The sequence below is a fragment of the Elephas maximus genome, chromosome 13, assembly GCF_024166365.1.
Source record: "Elephas maximus indicus isolate mEleMax1 chromosome 13, mEleMax1 primary haplotype, whole genome shotgun sequence".
NCBI lineage: Eukaryota > Metazoa > Chordata > Mammalia > Proboscidea > Elephantidae > Elephas > Elephas maximus.
In genome coordinates, this window is record NC_064831.1 from 105,891,083 (window position 1) to 105,903,267 (window position 12,185).

The following is a 12,185-nucleotide window of genomic DNA, read 5'->3' on the forward strand; positions in this document are numbered from 1 at the left end:
TCTCAGATGCTTCACCTATCAAATAGTTGTTGGGCTATACAGCAGTTATTTTCTTGAGACCTGGAAGTACCTATCCATCCTCTGGTGTTTCAATGCCTTCCTGGTAACTTATTCTGAGAATTCAGAGTAAAGACCAGGTTCTGGGTGGGATTCCAGGAGGGCTCTGTTCTCACACTTTGCCTTCTGCATGTAGAAATGCTAATGTTGCAAGGTGGTCAAGATTGTGTCCACAGACAAAGGGGCCATGGTGGTAAGCTCTGAGGGCTATTTGGAACTCAAGTGGTTGTTTTTAAAGAAGAAGTAAGTAGTAAATATCATTAGTGCTAGAGATATGGCAAGTATTTTACTATGAAATTGTGGAAACACGGAATGGTAAGCATTAATTTTGTTTTAAGAAATAACCGGTTAGTTCACAAAAATTGCTGAGAAATGTCAAACCACAGTATGTACCAATAGTTGGCCCTACGTGAAGTTGGCATGCTTTGCTTATTGATAGTGCTTAAAGCTATTTTCCATTTTGGAACTTTCCAGATATATAAAAATATAAACAATTTTCAGACAGCTGAATATAAAATAATCTTTAGGGAAGATGCCATGTAAAGCTCTACATAAAGAATTTGTGATGGATGTATGACAGCAAAAGGATAATACCACACATTAAAATGTCTTAATGTGATTTACTTTTATTATCAACAATTACATTTTCAAAATATATAATTCACATTCAGAGATATCAATGACATGAATCTTTAGTTTATAGTAGAAAATATTAAGTGTAAACATCCTATATACACAGTGTTTTTATACAACTTTATATACATATACTAGCTGATAATCTCCAGAGAAAATACCTAGAACCACAGAAAACACAATTCTACAACTGTCTATCATCTAGACAGTGGACAACAGTTGTTAAATAAACCAGAATAAAAACATTCCAATGTCTCAGTTACACATGATGGAAATGGAAATATATGAAGGTCAATTCTTGAGGAATTTATTGTATTTTAAGATATTTAACTTTGCTCCATGCCAGCCATGAGTGATAGTGCTAGAGATTCCACTGTGGGAAAAATAAAAAAAGGTTAAAAAATAGATTTAGTATTTGAAAATGTGTGAATAAGGCTTTAATAAATTAAATAGAAAGTATTTAAAGATGTTTTCTATTTTTAATCCAAATGCTGATTATTTTTAATGTATAACAAAGATGACAACCTTAATTTATTAAATGCAAATTCAAAAAGTAAAGTAGATTCAATCCTATTCAGATAACTGCAATTTTAAAAAGAAAAAAATCTGGACATCTCACTGAACAAACACATTTGTTCCATACGTCAAAAAAAATCTGTGGTCAGTCCATAACAAAATGCCATGTTCTAACGTGTGAATGGGAGCCCTGGTGGCACAACGGTCAACAGTTTGGCTGCTAACCCAAAGGTCAGCAGTTCGAATCCACCAGCTCTCCTTGGGAACATATATGGGCAGTGCTACTCTGTCTTATAGGGTTACTGTGAGTCAGAACCCACTCGATGGCAACGAGTTTAACCTGTGAATGTAATCAACTTGCATAACACTTAAAAAAAAAAACACTTACCCAATGCAAAAATGGACAAATGTATTAATGTTTCATTTAACACAATTCTAACCAATATTATTTAAATGTTCAACTACTTTTAATAAGTATATCCAACTTGGAACATTTATAAATCCAACTTGTTTTTGAAAAGTTTGAAGAGTTAGTAGAGCTCTTCAAACTTTTCAAAAACAAGTTTTGCGAAGAGATATTACTTAGTTCTTCGTCTCTACAGATTAACCAGCTGTCTCTTCTCCCGATGACTCACTCCACAGCCCTCTCTACTTCACAGGCTGTATTCTGAACTGTCAAGTTCACATTTCCTTATGATAAGAGGCAGCTGTGGGAGTTCTAAAATTGCTGAAAAAAAATCCTGTGTTTTGAAAAGGAATAGTTGCAAAGGCTATACATGGTAAGAAAATGTTACAGGCATTCTACCATTCGCTTTATTTAACAGAATTTTTAGAAATTCACTGGTGTAATAAATTCTATACTAGAAAGCAAGGTCATTAGTTTTAGTGCTTTACATTTGATATTCACTCACTCCACTGAAATTCTAAAAAAACAAAAACGAAAAACAATTCCAAGTATGGCACAACTGCTAAGAGGTTTTACAGGTTTAAAAATGGTGAAATATCCTAATTCTTCATGCTATCAACACTAGAATAATGACACACAGACTTAGCTACATGAAAATATAACAGTCATAATGTTTTAACATGATGTACTTACAATGGGGAAAGGACCCTCTACAGACGGCTTTGTTCAAAATGGTTACAAGGAACATATGGCAATTTTTAAAATCAGACTCCATTTTCTCTATAGATTCCATCCTAAGAAAGAAAGTAAATTCCAACTTAAATAAGTGTATAAGGTAAATAGGTAGGCTACAAAATACCTCTGGAAATAATTTCAAATATGTCTTAAATTATTAAAAATCCTAAGCCTAGAGATTATAAATATTTCCTGTACTACTTCAAAATAAGTTTTGCAAAGTGTCCTAAGAAAAAGATGCATCAAGACATAAAACTCTGCTGTTGGGGGATAGCAGGATAGTATTTCTTTCTGGAGCTAGGATAACTAGTTCCATTACACATTTTTGCCTTTCAATTTTTTGTAAGCATAAGTTCTTTTTGAAATAAAGTACACATTAAAGGTATACAGGCTAAGTACAGAAACTTTTGTCTTTAACTTTCAAAATGGGAAATACCAAGAGTATGTGAGAGAGAACTACACAGTGAACGCACCACCCAGCTTCAGCAATCACCCACCCGCAGCAACTCTGCTTACACCTCTTCCACTTCCACCAAATTTTAGACATTATAGCATTTTATCCATAAATATTTCAGTGTGTATACTCTAAAGATTCCTTTTAAAACATAGTCATAATACTATTTGCTTAAAAATATTTAACAATTATTTATCATCAAATAACAAGTCAATGTTCAAAATTTTCATACTGCTTCATGTATTTTTTTAAAAGTTGAAAGCAGAATTCAGTTAAGTTCCATATACTGCAATTAGTGATGTGCTTCAGCTTCCCTCACCTACTGCTTTTTTTCTTACAATTTATTTGAAAAAACGGAAACCGTGCAATCTCAGTAGAGCACACGCTTTGCTGTCGTTATTAGCTGCCACCGAGTGGGCTCCGACTCACGGCGACCTCACGTATAACTGAACAAAACGTTCCAAATCCTGCACTGTCCTCACAATCTTCGGTATGTTTGAGCCCATTAGAGCATATTCAGTAGTGTTATTTTCTCCTCCATCTCACAGTGCAGGATAAGTATTAGAATTAGCCTAGATTTTATGTGAAAAAGCATTTATACACTTTGAGACAGCAATAATGAAGCATGTAAGACTTCTATTTTCATCCCCACAATTATGAATTTACCTACTATCATCTTAATTTTTTCATTCAGATTAAATGTTAAAATTGTTGAAATTTTAAAATTTTAAATGGAAACTGCAGGGTTCAAGGTCAACGAACAAAAATCAGTTGGGTTTCTATACACCAAAAATGAAAAAGCTGAAAGGGAAATTAGGGAAATAATCCCATTACAATAGCATCTAAGAGAATAAAACGTATAGGAGTTAATTTAGCCAGAGATGTTAGGGACTTACACAATGAAACATTATAAAGCACTGCTGAAAGAGATCAAAGAAGGCTTAAATAAATGGAAATATGTTCCATGTTCATGGACTGGAAAACTTAATATTGTTAAGATGTCAACACCACCCAAAGCAATCTACAGATTCAATGCAATCCTGATCAAAATTCCAACAACTTCTTTACAGAAATAGAAAAACCAATGCTCAACTTTATATGGAATAGTAAGAGGCCCCAAATAGCTAAAACAGTATTGAAAGGGAACATCAAAGGAGGACTCACACTTCCTGATTTTAAAACAGTTTATACACCTACAGTAATCACAACAGCCTGACACTGGTATAACAATATATGCAAGACCAGTGAAACAGAAATGACAGTCCAGAAATAAACCCACACATCTATGGTCAGGTGATTTTTGACAAGGGTGCTAAGTCCATTTGGTGGGAAAAGAAGAGTCACGTCAATAAATGATGTTGGGAAAATCAGATTTCCACACGCGGAAAAATGAACAGAATCCACGCCTCACACCATTCACAAAAACAAATTCAAAGTGGATTAAAGATCTAACGTGAAAACTAAAACCATAAAATTCTCAGAAGACAATACAAGGGCAACGCTGTTGGCATAGCTTTTAGAAATGGATTATCTAATGTAATAGCAAAGGCACAAACAGCAAAATAAATAAATAAACAGGACTTCGTAACTATTAAGAACTTTTTTTTTTTATTGAAAGACATTACCTTAAAAGTGAAAAGACAAGCTACAGACTGGGAGAGTATCTTTGAAAACCATACATCTGATAAGAATCTAGTAACCAAAATATATATAAAACTTCAACAACCCAATCATAAAATGTGCAAAGGACTTGAATAGAATTTCACCATTTAGGACACTTAAACAGCCATCAAGCACATTGTCATGGATAAAATTGTGCCCCCCCCCCCCCAAATATCTGTCAACTTAGCTGGGCCAAGAGTCCCAGTATTGTGTGATTGTTCACCATTTTGTGTGATTTCCCTATGTGTTGTAAATCCTATCACTATGATGAAATGAGATGGATTAGTGGCAGTTATATTGATGAGATACACAAGATTAGATAGTGTCTTAAGCCAATCTGTTTGAAATATGAGAGAGAGAAGCAAGCAGAGAGGCAGAGGGACCTCATACCACCAAGAAAGCAGTGCATCTCTTGGACCTGGGTTTCCTGCACTGAGATGCTCCTAGACCAAGGGAAGACTGAGGACGAGGACCTTCCTCCTGAGCCAACAGAAAGAGAAAGCCTTCTCCTGGACCTCGCACTCTGAACTTGGACTTCTAGCCTACTAGACCGTGAGAGAATAAACTTCTCTTTGTTAAAGCCATCCACTTGTAGTGTTTCTGTTATAGCAGCACAAGATGACTAAGATACACATGAAAAGATGCTGAATGTCATGAGCCATCGTAGAGATGCAAGTCAAAGCCACAATAAGATACCATTTCACCCTGGTGGTACAGTGGCTAAGAGCTTGCCAGCTAACCAAAAGGTCTTCAGTTCGAATCCACCAGTTGCTCCTTGGAAACTCTATGGTAAGTTCTACTCTGTCCTATAGAGTCGTTATGAGTTGGAATCGACTTGATGGCAACAGGTTTGGTTTTGGTTAGGATGGCTAAGATAAAAAACAGAAAATAACAAATGTTGGCAAATGATGTGAGGAGATTGGAATCCTTATCCATTGCTGGCAGGAATGCAAAATGGTAAAGCTATTGTGGAAAACAGTGTGGTGGTTCCTCGAAAAACTAAAAATACAAAAAGAGAAAAAAACAAACAAATCCAAAAAAAGAAAAAAAATACAACTACCGTATGATCCAGCAGAGACTCAAAAAGAGACTTGTATACCAATGTTCATTGAAAAACTATTCTCAACAGCTAAAAAGTAGAAACAATATGTGGTACATACATACAATGGAATATCCTCAGCCAGTAGGAGAAATGAAGTCTTGATACATGCTATAACACGGATGGCGCTTAAAGACATTATGGTGAGTAAAACAAGTCAGTCGCAAAAGGACAAATACCGTATGACCTCACTTATATAAAAAGACAAGAAAAGGCAAATGTATAGAGACCAAAGTTAATTAGTGGTTACCAGGGGCAGGAGGGAGGGTGAAGGGTGGTTACTGCTCATGGAGTACTGTGTTTTGGTTTATGGTAATGGAAAAATTGCATTAAAAGTAGGGTTGCAAAGCCAGTTATTTAAGTGCTGTCAATTAGTTGTATACCTGTAAAGAGCTAAACTGGCAAAAGTTGTGTGACAGATATATTTACAACAATGACAAAAAAAAAAAAAAGTAGCTGCTGACGCTGCTTATATACAAACACTTCACGGCATTTGGTTCCTTGGTTTGGAGGTTTACGGTCATGGTTTCATGCGATATCACAGTTAACTGGCCTAATAACATGCTTATAGTGCCTCTGTTCTACCTCCTCGTTTGCTACCTAGTACCTGGGGTCTTAAAAGCCTGCAGGTGGCCATCAAGGGCACAGTTGGTGTCTATTGGCCTGGAGCAACAGAAAAAGAAGGAGAGTCAGGAACAGGAGGAGGAAATGGAATGTGTGACTAATTGCCTCCATAAACAACGGCCTCCTTTGCCATTAGACTAAACGCACTGGACTGTGTCCAGCTACAGCTACTGGACATTTTAATCAAAAATTCTATAGAAGAACCCTGATCAAAATGGAGAAAATGCAGAACAGGATTTGAAATTCTCATGGAATCTAGACTTTCTGGAGCCATGAAGGTTGGATGAACCCCTGAAATAATCACTAAACTTTAAAGCAAAAATATCTCCTGAAGTATTCTTAAAACTAAACAATGGTTTAGCTTAACTAGGAAAAAAAAGTATTCCTTGAGCATTATGCTCTTTTAAGAACTAAATGAGATCAGATTGACCACAACAGCTCAAAAGATTAGATAAGAACCTCAGGGGGCAGTGAGTTTATTAATGGAGGAGGAACAACTCAGAAAAGGAGGGTGAGAATGGCTGCACAACTCAAAGAATCTAATCAATGTCAGTGAATTGTACATGTAAGAACAGCTCAATTGGTGTATGCTTTGCTATGTATATTCAAACAACAAAATAAATAAAATTAAAAAAAAAGATTTTAAATTGGACTAGCACTAAAAAGAACTCTCAGCTCCTTATTGACAAGGGCTAAGAACAAGATTTCACCTTGAGGACTAAAGTGCGCCTGATACAAATCATGGTATTTTCAATCATTTCATATGCACGAGAAAGCTGGACAATGAATAAGGAAGATTCAAGAAGAAGTGATACCTTTGAATTACGATGATGGAGAAGAATACTGAATGTATCAAGGACTGCCAGAAGAACGAACCAATCTGTCTCGGAGGAACTACAACCAGAATGTTCCTTAGAAGTGGGGATGGAGAGACTTCATCTCGCTTACTTTGGACATGTTAATAGGAGAGACAAGTCCCTGGAGAAGGACATCATGCTTGGTAAAGTAGAGGGTCAGTGAAAAAGAGGAAGACTCTCAACGAGAGACTGGCACAATGGCTGCATCTGTGGGCTCAAACACAGCAACTATTGTGCGGATGGCACGGGACCGGGCAGTGCTTCATTCTGTTGTACAGAGGGTCGCTATGAGTTGGAATCTATTTGTGGGCACCTAACCTCAACAAAGCACAAGCTATTCAATCAGACTTGCAGTTTTATTTTAGGGAAGAGATAGAAGAATTATCATTACATTAATTTTCTAAAGAATACAGGGTGACAATACTGAGCTGTACATTCAAGTTAGCAGTAAAGAACTGTCTTAGTCATCTAGTGCTGCTTTAACAGAAATACCACAAGTGGATAGTGTTAACAAAGAGAAGTGTATTTCCTCACAGTAAAGTAGGCTAGAAGTCCAAATTCAGGGCATCTGCTCCAAAGGAAGGTTTTCTCTCTTTGTTGGCTCTGGAGGAAGGTCCTTCTAATCAATCTTCCCTGGACTAGGAACTTCTCTGCGAAGGGGCCCCTGGTCCAAAGGACTTGCTCTGCTCCCAGTCCTTCTTTTTTGGTATGAGGTCTCCCCTCTCCGCTGGATTCCCTTTCATCTCTTGTAAGATAAAAGGTGGTGCAGGACACATCCCAGGGAAACTCCCTTATACTGGATCAGGGACGTGACCTTAGTAAAGGTGTTACAATCCCACCGTAAACCTCTTTAACATAAAATTACAATCACAAAATGGAGGACAACCACAGAACACTGGGAATCATGGCCTAACCAAGTTGACATCCATTGTTGGGGGACACAATTCAATTCACAACAAGGATGGTACTGCTAACTAGAAGGAAAGAGCTGCTGGGTCCTCATCTGTGACCTGACCTGAGAGCACTTACATTCTTATGTGTCAGGTGTGAATAAACAAACACTCTAAAAAGTAAAAGTACATAGCATCTTTTAAAGTTCACTCAGAATACAACTTTGGGCTATAATCTAGCATGATATCCAGAATTTGCAAGTTGGGGGGGGCAGGTGACAGACAGGAAATAGAACTGGTCCTATGTTGGTGACTGCTGAAGCGAGTGAAGGGTACCTGTGGATTCCTTATGCCATCCTCTCCACTCTTACATATGTTTGAAGGTTGTCTACAATAAAATTTAAGAAAACCTATACAGCCAAACACGAATATAAGAATATTTGCTTGTCCTAATTAAAAAACTTTAGATTTTTCTTGTCTTAATTCTCTCAAAAAGAATCTCACAGTTCTTGATACTGTTTAGTTCACATGAACACATTCAAGCCCTCAGCTCTTCCCTTAAATATAAGTGGTAGATGATACAGTCAATTCTTGTTAAACTGCAGTTGTTGTCAGGTGCTGTTGAGTGGGGTTCCGACTCAGCAATGTACTATGTACAAGATAACGGAACACTGCCGTCCTGTGCCATCCTCACCATTACTGTTACGCTTGAGCCCACTGCTGCAGCCGCTACGTCAATCCATCTCATTGAGGGTCTTCCTCTTTTTCGCTGACCTTCTACTTCACCAAACATGATATTACATACCGTCACCATGGACCCTGAACTAGCAAATGCTGAATCGCTATTCGGGGGGAAATAAAGACTGGGTTCCTGCAAGCCTCTACTACTTTAGTACAATTTCAGCTGATCAACACGAAGCCTTGTTTTATACTGTTGATTCGTCAACACTGAACTCATGGCCAACATCACTGTAACTCATGCCTGAATGAAGCTTATCTAACACACATTATTTTTCTAGAAGGCACACCATAGTCTTCTTATGCTTAGGAACACCAGACAGCACTTCAGCACTATGCTTAAGGGCATAAAATAGGGGCTGCAAAATCCAGCAAAAAGCACGCAAATGTAAAAAACACAGCACTAAACAGACCATGAAAAAGACACTTATTTGCAGTATGAAACAAGAAGGTAGGGCATCACATTATTCAACCTCAGCTGGGAAAGTGTGCGTCAGGCAACTCAAAATTTTCACTGTTCTACACACATGACTGGGGAAGTATAATTAAAAAAAAAAAAAAAAAAGTCCTGCAAACCCACAAAACCTCTCCACAGATGTAGGAGACAAAGGAAACAAGTTTTATTACTGAATAACCATTAAACCAGAATGTGATACACATCACAGACAATGCACTGAAGAGATTGCAAAAACAGAAAGGAATTTTATCATTTTATATAGCCAAGCCTTTTAATAAATGTTCTCAAGATAAATGATAACTAGTCTTCAAGTAAGAGGACTTGACAGCACTTTTTTGTCACACAAAGTGCATCCTAAATTCACTTGGTAACTGGGGTAGCCACCTGTGTTTGTTAAGTGCTTTTATTCAAAGGAGGGAAAAATTACTCCTATCTTTATGACTGGAGGTAAGTATGTAACTTGGAGCCAAAAGCCAGCTGAAGTTAGGCTCCTATCCTCCCAGGAAACTGAAAGACATAGGTGCTATCTTCTCTGATTGATTACATTTAAGAGATGGCTTCCAGGTCTTTGAGGAAACTTTCCTAGGTTGTAAAACCGGCAAAAGGCCTTTAAAAAGCCTTTAAAAAGATTTATGTACATTTTGTTATGGGTTGAATTGTGTCTCCCAAAAATGTGTGTCAACTCGTCCAGGCCATGAGTTTCAGTATTGTGTGGCTGTCCTCTATTTTGTGACCTGATATGATTATCCTATGCGTTGTAAATCCTAACCTCTATGATGTTAACAAGGTAGGATTAGAGGTGGTTATGTTAATGAGGCACGACACAACCTACACAACTAGGTTGTATGTTTAGTCAACCTCTTTTGAGATATAAAAGAGAGAAGTGAACAGAAAGAGAGAGGGCCCTTATTACCACCAAGCAAGAAGAGCCAGGAGCAGACAGCATCCTTTGCACCTGGGATCCCTGTGCTGAGAGCCTACTAGACCAGGAGAAGATTGATGACAAGGACCTTCCCCCAGAGGCTAACAAAGACAGAAAGCCTCTCCCTGGAGCTGGCACCCTGAATTCAGAACTCTAGCCTCCTGTACTGTGGGAAAATAAATTTGTTAAGGCCATCCACTTTTGGTATTTCTATTATGGCAACAACACATTTCAAAGAGGCAGAGAAAGAACTTTGAAGTTTTCTAAAGTAAGTACTTTAAGAAAAGGGAAAGGGGAAGTCTTTTTCTTTTTTGTTCAAAAGCGAGGATTAAGAAGGCTCTCTTTTTGCCTTCTAATTTGTATTTGCTCTTAGAGCACGTTCACAAATGACTTGGAAATCACTGCAAGTACTGATTTGGGGGTTAAAAAAAAACAAACAATAATTTTAGCAAGTAGGCAAATTCCCAAATAAAGAATCAGAGAATAGCGAGGACTTCCTATATGTGTTTCCAAGATGAAAACCTGTCAAAAGGGAAGCTAAAATGGTCACGATACAAATGTTTCACAAGCTACATACTTACTTCCAAGCCCCTAGACCCGCCTGCCAACCATCTGCAAACATGAGTGCCAAATTCAACACCTTCATGATGGCTTCTTTCACAAAGCTAACCTGGAAGTTAAAATCATGGAGATAATATGGGTTCTACATCATGTTTTGGACAGTGACATCAACATCTTTTACCTAATTTAAACGAATCACAGAAAAAGACCACCACGTTATTGAATACCATCCATGTCCAATCCACTGAAATCTGGCCCATACACTGCTTATACCCACAATATAGGCATTATTAGCAGGATGGTCTAACCAACTGAGCAAGCTACCATCTCTTGGGACAGCCATTTAAATTCACCACTAGAACAGGTCAAGTAATTCCAGTGGATGTAATATTTAACTCCATATACTCACACTAAACTGGACACATTTTCTGTCTAATGCACTATTACTCTACACTGCAGCTCAGGTTTTCCAAATGAATCCCAATGTAATGCAGATTGAGTACAGAGGGAACGGGACTGTGCAACACAGTTCTCATCTGTGCCTCTTAAGTACAATTTCCAGGAATGTGACACACATGTGTAATCAAATTTGAGCTGGTTCTTTCTTAAAGAGTATTCTGCAAAACAGAAGCTTAATAACTATAAAATTCCAAAGCAGATAAACCTCGTTTGCCCGGCGTCATTTCCCGCCTCAGTAGCCAAGTTTCCAGGTGACATCTCAGGTACCTTTTCTCTTAGCAGACATCGATCATGGATGGTGGACAAATATCTATAGTGAACTTTAATCAACTGATCTAAATCCTTGGCTTCCTCAACTTGATGTTGAAACTCCAGCCCTGTACTATGAAGAATCTTGAAAGAGAAAGAGGAAAAGTTTATTCAGCAGACTTCTTCTCTGGGGACTTGTGCTGCATAAAGAACTTTTTACCAACCTCTTCTACTCCTTTCAAATTCTTTCTTCAGCAGTTAAAAAGTACCATTTTTTAACGGTTGACCTTAGGGTGCTTATCTTAAAACTATGTTATGAGTCAGTCCTTTAGGACATCCACTTGCATAAGTGAATGAATGCCTCACTTTGTACTCCCAGACTGTTCCTGGAGGGCAGAAGGGCAAGTAAACTGAACTGTTTATAAAACACATGGAGGAACTTGATTTAAAAAAAAAAACACTCAGGTAAATTTGTTGTAAATATAAGCACTATTCTTATAATACAAACAAATACCATGAATTTTGTTTCTCTAAGTTCCACTTTTCACATATTAGTCTTTCTTGAAAGGACGCATGATGGATTTCAAACAGAAAACTAAAAGCAAACTAAGAAAAAACTTAAAGCGCTACCATTTACTCTTAGCACTAGATGGCCGAGGCTAGCCTTCTGAAGGCCATGACTGCAGCCTGGGAACAGAGAGCACTTCTGTTGCCTTCAAATGTTCACTTCATCCAAACAAGACAGGTTTTATAACTTAGATACCAGAACAACTACAAATGAGATTTTTTTTAAGAAACAAAATTTAAACCCTAAATGAGTGCTGCCCTCCAATAATACAGCTACTGTTCAAATACCTGAACCTCTC

At 37.5% G+C, this 12,185-nt stretch overlaps 1 protein-coding gene across 4 annotated transcripts in view; it reads right to left on the minus strand.

Moving 5' to 3' along the window:
- Positions 1–711: 711 nt before the first annotated feature.
- Positions 712–12,185, minus strand: part of TUBGCP5 (tubulin gamma complex associated protein 5) — an 81,815-nt gene continuing 70,341 nt past the window's right edge. The window contains exons 18-21 of one of the 4 annotated variants that reach the window (XM_049905475.1): positions 11,338–11,463; positions 10,632–10,720; positions 2,306–2,406; positions 712–1,063 (exon numbers count right to left, since the gene is read on the minus strand). In XM_049905475.1, the coding sequence (XP_049761432.1) occupies positions 1,017–1,063; positions 2,306–2,406; positions 10,632–10,720; positions 11,338–11,463 (363 nt within the window). In that variant the 3' untranslated portion in view covers positions 712–1,016. Of the gene's footprint in view, positions 1,064–2,305; positions 2,407–10,631; positions 10,721–11,275; positions 11,464–12,185 lie in introns of those variants that run through there. The other 3 variants (XM_049905474.1, XR_007519847.1, XM_049905476.1) reach the window with 3 other exon arrangements.